We start from the raw sequence: 16,545 nt of genomic DNA on the forward strand, positions 1-16,545 counted from the left end.
GGGGTTGGGCTAGTCCCAGTGTGATGTGCACAATGACAGCACACTCTCTGTAGCCGGCAAGAGAAAGCTTGTTGTCCTACTACCCCCATGTGTAGAAACCAGCGCTGCTCCCGCAAATGATGTCACTGGCCTTTACACTCTGGGTATTCTGACAACACGCTCTGTTGCCGGCTTGTTAGTGCTGATCTGAGCTGGCAACAGGAGAGCGCGCTGTCATTGTGCACATTGCTCTGGGACTAGCATTATATTGTATCACTATATTGGTAAAATAGATCTCGGACCGCCATAAAAATTGGTTTTGGAAGTAGATCAGAACAGGATGATCTAAAACTGACAAGGAGTAAAATGTGTAGTTAGATTACAGCTCAGTAGTGCTAGCGCTGACCATTTTTAGGAAAATGGCTGCCATAAATGACGGGAATATAGAATGAGCGTTTTATGGCCTTTTTTTTTTTTTTACTAATTTAATAATAATTTCTTTTCTAGACCAAATCATGGAAAACTTTCTTCACGATGGTGCATTGGTCCCTTCGTCGACAGAATTCCTGGGTGCAGTTGGCTGGTCACGAAGGTATGAAGGTTTACAACGAATGGTAGTGGAAAAATTTTTTTTGATCCTCTCCAACTACTTTCAAAAATATATATTATTTTCCCAAAACAGTTTCTAAAATTTCCTCTGAAATATAAAGGGAAATTGTAATATGCAACAGTCCAAAATTCTACCAAACAATTTTATCGCTAAGAGAATTCAGAGAAAATGTGAAAATGTAATTCAAAATGTGCTTTGTATTTCCCCCTAACACTTTCGTAGTCTGGTCAAAACGTGTTTTGCGCGTTGGTATGATGCTATTTTTATGTCCTTGTTCTACCGATAAGTTTTTTTAAGTCTGTAAACAGAAACCCTTTTTTTTTTCCCTGTAAACAGGGCCACTCTTTACTACTGGTTGCATCTAGTATTGCAGTTTTGAATTATTAATATTTTTTTTTAGTCATTGTTGGTGAAAAATCCCACTTTCATAAAAAGTGCTGTGAATAGAGATTGTCCCACTGTAAAAATTATCGCTTACTCAAATAGCAAAATATTTTTGCATGGCTACCTATAAAAGTTGCTCAACTTTTCATGAGGATTATGTGTAAAGTGAAAAATTAGATTCGAGGAGGAGCCTCTGGGCTTCACAGCTGAACTTAAAACTTGGGATCCTTCAGTCTTGGCAGATAAAAAATGGTAAAGCTTCTAGAATTCAGTTTTCTCTTCAAGTGTCAGCATGGAGGTGAGCCAAGTGTCAAGTGTGCTGCGACAAAAAGAGTCGTTAAGCTCAGCTCCTCTTCAGAGAAATCTTCAAGACAGATCTGTAAACATGAACCGAGACCCTTGAAATAGTGCATTCCATGCTTCTTTATGTGTATACATATATATATATATCTTTAGCACAAAAAAAATGTAAAGATAGATGAAAGGGAACCTATAACATCGTACATGGAGTCTGATCTGGTGTAGAGAAGAAGCTGAGCAGAATGATACATGGGTTTGTTGGAAAAGTTTAAGCATGACTTGTTTGTATACATAGGACTCCAGTGGGCGGTCCTACTAGTTGCACTGTACAGGGAAGACTGTCAATCACTGAGTAGCACCGCCCACTGGACTCCTATGTACACAAACACCAGGGATTTTTTATGAGTAAACTGCACAGTTTAGGCTACTTTCACACTAGCGTCGTGCACTGCACGTCGCAATGTGTCGTTTTGGAGAAAAAACGCATCCTGCAAAATTGCTTGCAGGATGCGTTTTTTCTCCATAGACTGACATTATCGACTCATTGCCACACGTCGTGCGACGGTTGCGTCGGACCGTCGGCACAAAAAAACGTTGCATGTAACGTTTTTTGGTGCGTCGTGTCCAGCATTTCCGACCGCGCATGCGCGGACGGAACTCCGCCCCCGCCTCCCCGCACCTCACAATGGGGCAGCGGATGCGTGGAAAAATTGCATCTGCTGCCCCCGTTGTGCGGCGCTTTCACAGTATGCGTCGGTACGTCGCATTGCGACGTGCGTCATACGACGCTAGTGTGAAAAGCCTTAGTGAAACTTTTCTCCCCCAAAAATCTCTCCTCTTGCTGTATAACATCCTACCTGCTGAGCAGGTACCATTTTTAACATGTCAGGTTCCCTTTAAGCACAGCTATAGTTCAGATATAGGTAATGGGACGACCAGTTCTTAACTGCTACAGTTTCTCGGCTGTGTTCCTTACTTAGTTCTACGGAGCCTGCGTCCAGTCCTCAGGATCCACCAATGATGGGATAACCCATGTAATATCTGTCAATGCGCCATACAATAAATCCCATCTATTCCAATGCACCCACTAACCAAATTCACTACTGCAACACCGGGCAGATGGGAGGTAAAAAAAACAAAAGATCATCAAAAAGAAAGGGGGGAATAAGTAAAAACCAAATATGATCACTTTCTATTCTATGTTCACAGTTTCCCCAGATTCCTGTAAACTTCCTAATCCGATTTCTTGGAATCTTCACCTGATTCTCTAATAGTTCGGAGGAGTTTTATCCGTCCAATTCTTCAGTCTGGAAGGTTTTCGTTGACCTCTAGACCTAAAACAGTGTTCTTCTAGCTGCTATTACTATCTTCAAGACCAGTACTGTATCCATAACGGAGCCCTGGAGAATACTATTGACCCCCTAAAAAACATAGGGTGGAAATGATTGGAGTCTAGTTTTTATCTTTTCCTTCACCTACAGTAATCTATATTTTTTTATATTTCATGGTTGGGTACATGGTGACATTAATGTTTCCTGTGGAGGATATTCTACCATTATAAAGTGCAGTGGTGGGATGGCACAGAAGTAAGCGCAGTCCGACACAGTTTCAATGGTGCAAAACAAATTTTGAAGGGGTTTTCGAGTATTATTATTTTTTTTTTTACTATGGGCCTAAAAACTAATAGGCAGGTAGATGCTAACAGATTCAAATACATTCTTGTTCTACAAGGCGCCAGCTCAGAGCAGTCACTGACCGCTCCTGCCGACGATTCAGCTGCTCCACATCAAAAGCAGATCTTCTTCCGGATTACTCTGTCGATGTTTTGTGACTGCTGACGTCAGGCTGATTAGCAGCCGGCTCCCCGCAGTTAGGTAGCAGGGAGCTGGCTGTCAATCAGCATGACATCGGCATTCACACCCCACCAACAAAGCAGAAGAGAAGCTTCCTTGTTGAAGTGACATCAGCGGAAGACACTGAATCACCAGCAGGAGTGATCTGTGACCTCTCTGTGTCGGCAGAGATCGGCGCCGGGCACAATAGACAGTTTTTAGGCCTGTAATAATGAAATAAATAAATAGTCCCAAATAACCCCTTTAAATTTCCCTTACAGAGGATCCATTTTTAGGGATATATTAGAATCAGCTATTGGACATAGGCCTCATTCAGACTTTTGTTTTTTTTTCATGTACAAGAAAAACAAATCAAGTTTCATCAGTGACTTTGATCAGAGTTTGAGCAGTGTCTTCAGAGTTTGGTCCAAGTTTTTAACCAGTTTTTCTCAGATGAGAAAAAAAAAAAAGTTTGTCCACTTTCTTTTATGTATCATTTATCAAAAAATGGGCAACACACAGATGGCGTCCGGGTGCGGTCCGATGTTTCAGGGATCCAGAGTCTTGCATTGCCGATCTTACACTTGGACCAATATTGGACATATCTCTGCGATTTTGTGTGCATCACAAATTCATGCCCTATAGACTAGTATAGGTACGAGTTCTATCCATGAAAATCATGGATGGAACTCGTGCATGAAAAACGGACGTGTGAATGAGCCTCTACAAGGGGAAGCTTCATTAATTTTAACTAGTTTATCCCTGCATTTCTCTTGTTGGCCTAACATATTCCACTTGGCCTAGGTAATGGTGACAGTGGACACCCCTACATTATCACACTTCTCAGATTAAATACTCCGAATACGAGCTGGTGAGATTCTCACTGGGGTCTGACACTTCTTTCCATACTAATTCCTGTTTTCATTATCCCAGGTAATTTCAAAGCAAGTGAAAGAGGTCACATCCTTAAGAAGTTCAGTCCTATAGAAAATGCATGCCTTGTGGCCCTTATGGAAGATGTGCTCCGGCCGTATGTTCCCACCTACTATGGACTGGTGGAGAGAGATGAGCAGACTTATATCAAGATGGAAGATCTGCTCATGGGCCTTGAAGGACCCAGCATCATGGACTGCAAGATTGGAATTCGGTAGAATTTTTTTAATATTCATCTTGATTTTTTCTTTCTCTACTGTACACAAGGTCGCTCTATAGAAAATAAATGCCTGGGAAATGTTCTACATGTAGATAGATTTAGCTTGTAAGCTACATACCTAAATAATACTCCTACACAGTGTACACGTAATACTGCCATAGGATTAAAATCATACCAGAATGAACAGCCCATATAATACCACCATACAACGCTCAAATATGTTTGCCTGATATTCTGATTTTTGCTGCTCAACCAAGGATTTGTCTTGACCATCCATTTGCCTAGGCCTTTTGCCTTGATCTGCAACATTCTCGGAATATTGATCTCGGACCGTTTCCTGACTATGCCTCTGTCTCACACCTCTGTCTGTGACATACGTTCTTGGCTTTTGACCTCGAACCTCTTGACTACTCAGCCTCGTGGTTTATACATGAGTAGTGACTAGCGTCACACATACTCTCAGCTTTCTTCTAGAGATCATGTCTTCATCTCCCCCACTAGAATTGGTTGCCTAAATTTCCGCCCACTAAAGCCAATCCAACCTCTCTGAGTAATTTTATTTCCGTTCCTGACTGTTTTATTGACTAGCATTGGTGGGAATAGTTAAAGGGGGTCCGTCAGCAGAAAATAACTGCTCAAACCAAGCACTGGTGTACATTTGACATGGCTGAGCAGTTGAGAGCATCACCACCTTGTACAGACTTTCACTCAAGGATAGAGAAAGATGGGGAACAAGTGGGATAGGGCACTGAACTGCTCAGCCACACCAAGTAGTGATGGGTTGTTTGCTCCCCTGTGAACGAGGAGAGCCGACCACCCAGTGACAGCTTCTTGTAGTCTCTGAATGGCTTTCACTGGTAGTAAGCATAACTGTGTTCAGATGCCAACGAAATTGAAAGCCCACCCTAAGAAATGTTCCGTTAATGGTTGGCTGTAGGTGGGCAGATTTTTTACCTCATCGGACCATGTTGATTTTATTGGCAAAGAGCCAGACTGCCCATCACTAAAACCAAGAGTGCACTGAGCACCAGTGCTTGGTTTGAACAGTCATTTTCTGCAGACAGACTCCCTTTAAAGTCTGGGATATAACTAACGTTAATGTCTCTTTCGGACTTGTTTCAGGACATATCTAGAAGAGGAGTTGGCCAAGGCACTTCTGAAACCAACACCGCGGAAAGACATGTATAATAAAATGGTGGCGCTGGACCCTGAAGCTCCCACACCAGAAGAACGTAAGCAGCAAGCAGTCACAAAACCTCGGTACATGCAGTGGAGGGAGAGCGTGAGCTCCACGGCGCTGCTGGGATTCCGCATCGAGGGTGTCACGGTGAGTCACGGTTACAGTATAATAAATACACAATGGCTTCCGGGAACCTGGGCAACCCACAGAAGAAGAATCGGAATACCACGGTGTAGAAGAAAACAATAGAAACCCTAATGGCGCTTGACCTTCCAGATGACAGTACTTTCTATCTCACTTAAAAAAACAACAATGCCATTTCCTGCTGTGTCATTCTTGCACAATAGTATTTACGAGTATAGCACAGGTATGAAAAAGTTTTCTGTAAAGTACTGCATGAACAAAACTTCTCTGAAGTTTCCAGCCAGTGTCATGGGGACTGTATGAGAGTAGGATAAAGAAAAAGAAAAAAGAGAAAAAAAAAAGTTTTTCTTGCGAAACAGTGCCAATTTTTTCCTTTGGCTGTGGTCTGGTATTGCAGTACAGTCACATTTAGGCCAGATTGGGACAAGTGTACGCAAAATCGTCCATTTTACATCCAGAAATAAAATAAAAAATTTCCATCCATATTGTCATCCATATGTAATCTGTGTCTCTTATTTTTTACGTGAACAATTTATAAAGGTCACGTCCAGTTTCCTTTCTTTTTACTGTATATACTCATGTATAAGCAGAGTTTTTCTATGCTGAAAAATCCCCCCTCAGTTTATACTCGAGTGAGGGTCTCACATACAGTATTTTTCAGATTATAAGACAAAGAGGCAGCAGCAGAGCAGCGGGTCACAGGAGGCAGGAGTCGGCTGCTGCAGCTAACTGCTACAGAGAAATTAATATTTACTGCTCTCCATGCCCATTCGAGTGGAGAGCAGTGAATATTTATTCCATTTAGTAGCGGGCATAAGTGATTGCCCAGCCACTGCAGCAAGCCAGCGGCTGAGGTTTCTGTGCCCGCTAATAAAGATCAATGAATATTCACTGCATCCACGCCCATATTCCTGGCAGGGAGAGCAGTGAGTATTCCGGGAGCTGTTCTCTGCTTGTAAGCAGCGCATGACATCCCTGCCATGTGCTGCTTACAAGCATAAATCTGCTGCTGACCTCAGAGTAGAACACTGAGGGAGCGCAGGGAAGGTAAGTAGGATGGTTTGTTCTTTTGTAATGTTTTTCTGATGGGGGGCCATGCACACCAGGATAGGTATGAAGGGGCCCTGTATACAAGGATGGGGATGGGTGCCATGCATACCAGGATAGGGATGATGGCCATGTATACCAAGATGGGGATGAGGGAGACGTGCATACCAGGATGGGGATGAGGGAGACGTGCATACCAGGATGGGGAGGAGGGAGACGTGCATACCAGGATGGGGATGAGTGGGCCATGCATACAAGGATGGGGATGAATGGGCCATGCATAACAGGATAGGGATGAGGGGACCATGCATACCAGGGTATGGATGAGGGAACCATGCGTACCAGGATGGGGATGAAGGAGACATGCATACCAGGATGGGGATGGAGACCGTGCATACCAAGATGGGGATGAGGGGGCCGTGCGTACCAGGATGGGGATGAGGGAGACGTGCAGACCAGGATGGGGATGAGGGAGACGTGCAGACCAGGATGGGGATGAGGGAGACGTGCAGACCAGGATGGGGATGAGGGGACCGTGCAGACCAGGATGGGGATGAGGGAGACGTGCAAACCAGGATGGGGATGAGGGGACTGTGCATACCAGGATGGGGATGAGGGAGACGTGCAGACCAGGATGGGGATGAGGGGACCGTGCATACCAGGATGGGGATGAAGGAGACCGTGCATACCAGGATGGGGATGAGGGAGACGTGCATACCAGGATGGGGATGAGGGAGACGTGCAGACCAGGATGGGGATGAGGGAGACGTGCAGACCAAGCTTATACTTTAGTCAATACGTTTTCCCAGTTTTGCGTGGCAAAATTAGGTGCCTCGGCTTATATTTGGGTCGGCTTATACCCGAGTATACAGCTCTGGCAAAAATTAAGAGACCACTGCAAAATGTTCACTTTGTCTGCTTTTTCTCTTTATAGGTATATTTTTGAGTAAAATGTAAATACCGTACTTCATTTATTCTATAAACTACTGACAACATGTCTCCAAGGTTCCAAGCAATAAATTTAGTATTTTTTTTCTGAAAAAGAAAAATGGTAAAAACAAAAAAAACAAACAGTGCTTTCAGACCTCAAATAATACAGAGAAAACAAATTCATAATCATTTAGAAACAACAATGCCAATGTTTTAACTCAGGAAGAGTTCAGAAATCAATATTTTGTGGAATAACCATGATTTTTAATCACAGCTTTCATGCGTCTTGGCATGCTTTCCACCAGTCTTTCACACTGCTTCTGGTGCAAAAATGTAAGCAGTTCTTCTTTGTTTGATGGCTTGTGACTATCCATCATCCTCTAGATTACATTCCAGAGTTTTTCAATAGGGTTCAGGGCTGGAGATTGGGCTGCCCATGACAGGGTTTTTTATGTGGTGGTCTCTTAATTTTTGACAGGGCTGTATACGGTAATTGTAATGGATCCATGAAAAATGCATGACTAAGGCTAGTTTCACATTTGCGTTGGGCAGAGCTGCGTAGTTCCTCCGTTAATCCCCGCCCACTGCCGCGCCTCTTCCATTCAGCTCCGACTGGCTTGTGTCCTGCATACCTATCTTTAACATTGGGTATGCAGGCCATACGAATCTATGTGGATGCCTCCGCATCCGTCGTTTTGACGCTGCGTCAACCGCAACAAAATGCAACATGTTGCGTTGGATGCGGCGTCAAAACGATGCATGCGGAGGCGTCCGCATACATCCGCATGGCCTGCATACCCAATGTTAAAGATAAATACGCAGGACGCATGCCGACATAGGCGGAGCTGAAAGTAAGAAGTGCGGCAGTGGGCAGGGCTTAACAGGAACTACGCAGCCCAGCCCAACGCAAGTGTAATCCTAGCCTTACGGATGGTAATCTGCATGTGATGTTTTTGTGCATCAGTTGACTTATAATGGGCGAGTCTGATCCGAAATACAGTTCACACGAGCGCTGCTGCGATTTTATTACACTCCGACCATTTGTTCATGTGTAAAAACATTTGTGAACTACAATATTTTTTATTATGCTTCCTTATATAGCTCCACCACATTCCACAGCGCATTACAGACATTGTCATCGCTGTCCCCATTGGGGCTCACAATCTATATTCCCTATCAGTCTTTGGAGTGTGAGAAGAAATTGGAGTAAACCCACAGAAACATGGGGAGAACATACAAACTCCTTGCAGATGTTGTCCTTGGTGGGATTCTTTAGTCCCTGTTGGGACCCAGGACCCCAGTGCTGCAAGGCTACAGTGCTAACCACTGAGCCACATTGACTTGCATTGGTCAGCGTTCTCTTGCTATCAGCACCTATCTGGACTTTTGATACATTGGTCTGATCGATCCCATTCTTGAATAAGGTGATGTTTTTGTAAGAGAATATACCATTTCTTTGTACGCTCATACGTCCCCCTAATGCTTCATTCCATTCCTTCTTCTAGGTTGAAGCTGGGCCCGTTAAGAAAAACTTCAAAAAAATGAAGAGTAAAGATAAGATAATGGAAACATTTGTTCTTTTCACCAAGGGACGGAAAGACATCCTGGTATGATCCAACGACTTCTGTGCTGCTACTATTTGTTACGTCCTGAGGGATCCCCGGGCTTTCACATGCATCACGGTTTCCTGTTCTGCAGACCTCGCTGCTTGTCAGATGTGTAAGCAGTCGTGGCTTTTTAGCTGCGTCACGGTGCAGCCCGTTCTCCCCTGTGGACCTCCCGCTGCCTCCATTATCTGCTGACACTTCTGGGCCATTGTAGTATTGTGCCTGCAGCCGTTCTTCTAGAGACCTGATAGACATCGCTTCATACTAGAGTGCGTAGGGAATGTAACCAGACTTGTCTCCAGAAGGTGTGCACCATAACGGAGGCGTCACTTCGGTCAAACCCCAGCGCAATCGTCCTTTGTTGTCCACCTTCTAGAGAAATGACAGTGGCATAAAGTATGTACACGAGCAAAGGAATAAAGCATCATTATCGGTATCTAAAGCCAACCGTAGAGTAGACGAGCGCGCAGAACGGGAACGGGCGAGAATAGTAGACTTGGAAGTTCAGCAGTGGCACCTTGTGTTGTAACACGGGTTATACTTGATCTTTATTTCAGGCTGCTTACTTGGACCGGTTGGAGAACATGCAGGCCGCCCTCCAAAACTCTGAGTTCTTCCGCCTTCATGAGGTTAGTAATGGTGGCTTCTAGGATATGTACGAGTGTGAATCGGAGCAGTAACCAGGAGGTTAAATGCTGGGGAAAAGGAAGTCTGAGCAATTTTGCAAACCCAAATACCATGCAAAACATTCACTTCATTTGTGGAATATTTGGGGAGATTTCAAACAAAATGACTTTGAGGATAAGTGCTGAAATGCACTCCTGACGAGACATGACAGCTTCTTTTTCTTTTTTTTCTTCATTATAAAAATGATTTGAACAGTTATAGTTGGATTATTTTTTTTTGTTTAAAACTTGAAACCTGCGCCGATCGCTGCCACAGTGCACGCCGCTACTTATGTATAGCAGTGTATTGTTCTGTCAACTTTCTCAAGTGTATAGGCCCCTCGTTGCTTCATCTCCCCCATCTAACTCCTTAGATGTTGTCATTTAAGGAGTTAGACTGCAATAATAGGAGCGATAGCGGCAGGCTGGTGTCAACTGTATGATACAGCCGACACTTGCGGTCTATGCAGCGGGCTCAGCTCCTGAAGCTGCCTTATAGACTGTGCGGACGAGTGGGGTAAGTGTATGACGTATGAAGCCAAGGGGTAAACATTTCAGCAAGTAAAATAGGGATTTTTGTGTACTCACCGTAAAATCATTTTCTCTGAGCCAATCATTGGGGGACACAGGGTGCCAGGCGTTGAACCCCCATAGATGATGACCTATCCTATGGGAACGTCCATCAATGTATTATGAACGGAGAACCGCTTTCAATCCTTCCTGTCCCCCTACTGTACATGTAAAGGTGTTGGATGTGTTGTACACCTGCCTCTAGGCTAGCTCTGTTTGCTACTGTCAATCGCAGGTAGCGCCATTTATGCAGTTAGATCCCGATCACATGTTTTCACCCACCATAGATTCCCCCATGACACAATTGTGGGGAGCAGATGGGTTACCATGAAAGACGGGGGCCTGCAAAAACAAGAGCATTAGATTTTCTTCACCATTTCATTTTTGTTCCCAGTTTCATAATATAATATATTGTGAAGTGAATGATGTCAGAAAACTACAATTTATTCTGCAAAAAAACAAAAACCAAAGCAGGCCCTCATGGCTTTTGGCAGAATGAGGATGAAATATTGGTAAGTAGGGTTGAGCGACCTTTACTTTTATAGGATCGGGTCGTGTTTCACGAAACCCGACTTTTTCAAAAGTCGGGTCGAGTGAAATCGGCCGATCCTATAAAAAAGTCGGGGTCGGCCGAAACTCGAAACCCAATGCAGTGCATTGGGTTTCCAATGGTTCCCAGGGTCTGAAGGAGCGGAAACTCTCCTTCAGGCCCTGGGATCCATATTTAAGTGTAAAATAAAGAATTAAAATAAAAAATAACGCTATACTTACCCTCTGACGGGCCCTGGTACTAACCGGGAACCTTCCTTCCTTAGAATCAGCCTTCCAGGACCTTGCGGTGACGTCGCGGCTTGTGATTGGTCGCGCGGCCGCCCATGTGACCGCTCGCGCGACCAATCAGAAGCCGCGACGTCACCGAAGGTCCTGGAAGGGCTGATTCTTAGGAAGGAAGGCTGCCGGAAAGAAGCAGGGCGTGTCCGAGGGTGAGTATATACCTGATAGGAATATACTCACCCTCGGCTTCGTTCCGGCAGCCTTCCTTCCTAAGAATCAGCCCTTCCAGGACCTTCGGTGACGTCGCGGCTTGTGATTGGTCGCGCGAGCGGTCACATGGGCGGCCGCGCGACCAATCACAAGCCGTGACGTCACCGAAGGTCCTGGAAGGGCTGATTCTTAGGAAGGAAGGCTGCCGGAAAGAAGCAGGGCGTGTCCGAGGGTGAGTATATACCTGATAGGAATATACTCACCCTCGGCTTCGTTCCGGCAGCCTTCCTTCCTAAGAATCAGCCCTTCCAGGACCTTCGGTGACGTCACGGTGACGTCGCGGCTTGTGATTGGTCGCGCGAGCGGTCACATGGGCGGCCGCGCGACCAATCACAAGCCGCGACGTCACCGTGACGTCACCGAAGGTCCTGGAAGGGCTGATTCTTAGGAAGGAAGGCTGCCGGAAAGAAGCAGGGCGTGTCCGAGGGTGAGTATATACCTGATAGGAATATACTCACCCTCGGCTTCGTTCCGGCAGCCTTCCTTCCTAAGAATCAGCCCTTCCAGGACCTACGGTGACGTCGCGGCTTGTGATTGGTCGCGCGAGCGGTCACATGGGCGGCCGCGCGACCAATCACAAGCCGCGACGTCACCGCAAGGTCCTGGAAGGCTGATTCTAAGGAAGGAAGGTTCCCGGTTAGTACCAGGGCCCGTCAGAGGGTAAGTATAGCGATATTTTTTATTTTAATTCTTTATTTTACACTTAAATCTGAATTCCGATACCAATTCCCGATATCTTAAACATATCGGGCATCGGTATTGGAATTCCGATTTCAGATTCAGAAGATCGCCGACTTCATGGCCGACCCCACACAGGGGTCGGGTCGGGTTTCATGAAACCCGACTTTGCCAAAAGTCGGCGACTTCTGAAAATTGCCGACCCGTTTCGCTCAACCCTATTGGTAAGTGGAAAAATGAAAATTGGAGCGGTTAGGAATGGGTTAAAAACTAAATACCCCTCAAAATCAACAGGAACAATTCCAACATTAAAAGATTTAACTGCTTCTCCTCCAGGAATCCTGCCAATTTTAATACACCCAAAGGTATTTTTCAAGACTCATGCCAGCATAAAAGGATTTATATGGCATCCCCCCCCCCCCCCCACACACATTTTGCAATGAATTTCAGTTTGTTACGCATGTACAAATCCTATTAACATCGGTGAGGAAGAAAGTTTAAAAAAAAAAAAAAGATTAGATCAAAAGAATCAAGATTCCTGCAAGGAAATGAAGAATGAGTAAAGGCGCTGCGCTTAAAGGGAACCTGTCACATTGAGCATGCAGTCTGATCTGTTATCTGCATGGTATAGAGCAGCAGGGGCGGAATGGATTAATATAGTTTTTTTTTTTTTTTTTTTTGATGGGGGGGGTGTATTAATTTGTGACTATCCATGCTTCGGAGTCCAATGGGTGGTTATAGTCACTGACTGACTGCCATCTCCATGTGTACATTTATATAATGAAGGTGGTCACTCATTGATAAGACTGCCCCCCTGGACTGAATACTTGGTGGAAGTCTCAGAATCCAGACTCCCAATTGAGCCACAGGGAATACATTTTTAAAAATATTACTCTGAAACAAAAAAAAAAAGAAATGCTATAAAGTCTCACATAGCATTTCAGCTGTTCTGGAAACTACCGTATATACCCGAGTATAAGCCGACCCGAGTATAAGCCGACCCCCCTAATTTTGCCACAAAAAACTGGGAAAACTTATTGACTCGAGTATAAGCCTAGGGTAGAAAATACAGCAGCTACCGGTGAATTTCAAAAATAAAAATAGATACTCCATACCGTTCATTATTGCCCCAAAGGAGGTTCCATATAAAGCTGTGCCATATAGAATGCTCTGCACCGTTCATTATGGCCCCATAGATGCTCCTTATAAAGCTGTGCCATACAGGTCCTTCTCAAAAAATTAGCATATAGTGTTAAATTTCATTATTTACCACAATGTAATGATTACAATTAAACTTTCATATATTATAGATTCATTATCCACCAACTGAAATTTGTCAGGTCTTTTATTGTTTTAATACTGATGATTTTGGCCTACAACTCCTGATAACCCAAAAAACCTGTCTCAATAAATTAGCATATTTCAACCGTCCAATCAAATAAAAGTGTTTTTTAATAACAAACAAAAAAACCATCAAATAATAATGTTCAGTTATGCACTCAATACTTGGTCGGGAATCCTTTGGCAGAAATGACTGCTTCAATGCGGCGTGGCATGGAGGCAATCAGCCTGTGACACTGCTGAGATGTTATGGAGGCCCAGGATGCTTCAATAGCGGCCTTAAAGGGAACCTGTCACCACGTTTTTGGAAGATGGGATAAAAATAGCGTTAAATAGGGGCAGAGGTGGGCATTACATTAGTGTGTGTGTTATGCGTTTATTACCCACCTAAGTTGCCGAAATAACTTTGCAAAGTCTCCGTTTTCGCCTGTCAATCAGGCTGGTCAGGTCACATGGGCGTGGTGTCTTCACCCAGATTTGGCGTAGTTTTCCGTTGGTGGCGTAGTGGTGTGCGCATGCCCAAAGTCCGGAATCCTCTTCCAGGGGATTTAAAATAGCGCGGTGTTCGTTATTGCATTGGTGATCGGTGGGCGCGGCCATCTTCCTTTGGCCGCGCGTGCGCAGAAGCGGCGCTCTGCTGGCCGCGGCTTCAGGAAAATGGCCGCGGGATGCCGCGCGTGCGCAGATGGATATCGCGGCGGCCATTTTCCTGAAGCCGCGGCCAGCAGAGCGCCGCTTCTGCGCACGCGCGGCCAAAGGAAGATGGCCGCGCCCACCGATCACCAATGCAATAACGAACACCGCGCTATTTTAAATCCCCTGGAAGAGGATTCCGGACTTTGGGCATGCGCACACCACTACGCCACCAACGGAAAACTACGCCAAATCTGGGGGAAGACAACGCCCATGCGACCTGACCAGCCTGATTGACAGGCGAAAACGGAGACTTTGCAAAGTTATTTCGGCAACTTAGGTGGGTAATAAACGCATAACACACACACTAATGTAACGCCCACCTCTGCCCCTATTTAACGCTATTTTTATCCCATCTTCCAAAAACGTGGTGACAGGTTCCCTTTAAGCTCATCCAGAGTGTTGGGTCTTGCGTCTCTCAACTTTCTCTTCACAATATCCCACAGATTCTCTATGGGGTTCAGGTCAGGAGAGTTGGCAGGCCAATTGAGCACAGTAATACCATGGTCAGTAAACCATTTACCAGTGGTTTTGGCACTGTGAGCAGGTGCCAGGTCGTGCTGAAAAATGAAATCTTCATCTCCATAAAGCATTTCAGCCGATGGAAGCATGAAGTGCTCCAAAATCTCCTGATAGCTAGCTGCATTGACCCTGCCCTTGATGAAACACAGTGGACCAACACCAGCAGCTGACATGGCACCCCACACCATCACTGACTGTGGGTACTTGACACTGGACTTCAGGCATTTTGGCATTTCCTTCTCCCCAGTCTTCCTCCAGACTCTGGCACCTTGATTTCCGAATGACATGCAAAATTTGCTTTCATCAGAAAAAAGTACTTGGGACCACTTGGCAACAGTCCAGTGCTGCTTCTCTGTAGCCCAGGTCAGGCGCTTCTGCCGCTGTTTATGGTTCAAAAGTGGCTTTACCTGGGGAATGCGGCACCTGTAGCCCATTTCCTGCACACGCCTGTGCACGGTGGCTCTGGATGTTTCCACACCAGACTCAGTCCACTGCTTCCTCAGGTTCCCCAAGGTCTGGAATCGGTCCTTCTCCACAATCTTCCTCAGGGTCCGGTCACCTCTTCTCGTTGTACAGCGTTTTCTGCCACATTGTTTCCTTCCAACAGACTTACCATTGAGGTGCCTTGATACAGCACTCTGGGAACAGCCTATTTGTTGAGAAATTTCTTTCTGGGTCTTACCCTCTTGCTTGAGGGTGTCAATGATGGCCTTCTTGACATCTGTCAGGTCGCTAGTCTTACCCATGATGGGGGTTTTGAGTAATGAACCAGGCAGGGAGTTTTTAAAAGCCTCAGGTATCTTTTGCATGTGTTTAGAGTTAATTAGTTGATTCAGAAGATTAGGGTAATAGGTCGTTTAGAGAACCTTTTCTTGATATGCTAATTTATTGAGACAGGTTTTTTGGGTTATCAGGAGTTGTATGCCAAAATCATCAGTATTAAAACAATAAAAGACCTGACAAATTTCAGTTGGTGGATAATGAATCTATAATATATGAAAGTTTAATTGTAATCATTACATTATGGTAAATAATGAAATTTAACACTATATGCTAATTTTTTGAGAAGGACCTGTATATGCTCTATAGCGTTCATTATTGCCCCATAGGTGCTCCTTATAAAGCTGTGCCATATATGCTCTGCACCGTTCATTATTGCCCCATAGGTGCTCCTTATAAAGCTGTGCCATATATGCTCTATAGCGTTCATTATGGCCCCATAGGTGCTCCTTATAAAGCTGTGCCATATATGCTCTGCACCGTTCATTATTGCCCCATAGGTGCTCCTTATAAAGCTGTGCCATATATGCTCTGCACCGTTCATTATGGCCCCATAGATGCTCCTTATAAAGCTGTGCCCCATATACAATGCTCTGCACCGTTCATTATGGCCCCATAGATGCTCCATTTAAAGCTGTGCCATATATAACGCTGCTGCTGCTACTGCTGCAATAAAAAAAAAACAAAACACATACCTCTCTTGCTTGCAGCTCCTCAGCGTCCCGTCTCGGTGTCTCTCCTCACTGACTGTTCAGGCAGAGGGCGGCGCGCACACTAGTACGTCATCGCGCCCTCTGACCTGCACAGTCACTGCAAGAGGACGGGAAGACAGAGCGGTGCCCGGCGTGTGGAACGTGGACAGGTGAATATAAAATACTCACCTAGTCCCGGCGCTGTCCCTGCCTGTCACACTGTCTTCGGGTGCCGCAGCTCTTCCTCTGTCAGCGGTCACTGGCACCGCTCATTAGAGAAATGAATATGCGGCTCCACCCCTATGGGAGTGGAGTCCATATTCATAACTTTAATGAGCGGTCCCACGTGACCGCTGAACAGGGGAAGAGCTGCGGCACCCGAAGACAGTGTGAC

General features: G+C 45.2%; 1 protein-coding gene across 4 annotated transcripts in view; it reads left to right on the forward strand.

The window, feature by feature from the left end:
* LOC143806800 (inositol-trisphosphate 3-kinase B-like) overlaps positions 1-16,545 on the forward strand; it is a 96,118-nt gene that overhangs the window by 71,537 nt on the left and 8,036 nt on the right. For all 4 annotated transcript variants that reach the window (XM_077287725.1, XM_077287727.1, XM_077287728.1 and 1 more), the window contains exons 3-7: positions 487-571; positions 4,039-4,252; positions 5,381-5,585; positions 9,065-9,166; positions 9,724-9,795. In XM_077287725.1, coding sequence (XP_077143840.1) covers positions 487-571; positions 4,039-4,252; positions 5,381-5,585; positions 9,065-9,166; positions 9,724-9,795 — 678 coding nt within the window. The remainder of the gene's footprint in view (positions 1-486; positions 572-4,038; positions 4,253-5,380; positions 5,586-9,064; positions 9,167-9,723; positions 9,796-16,545) is intronic.

The sequence above is a fragment of the Ranitomeya variabilis genome, chromosome 2, assembly GCF_051348905.1.
Source record: "Ranitomeya variabilis isolate aRanVar5 chromosome 2, aRanVar5.hap1, whole genome shotgun sequence".
In the NCBI taxonomy this organism is placed as follows: domain Eukaryota; kingdom Metazoa; phylum Chordata; class Amphibia; order Anura; family Dendrobatidae; genus Ranitomeya; species Ranitomeya variabilis.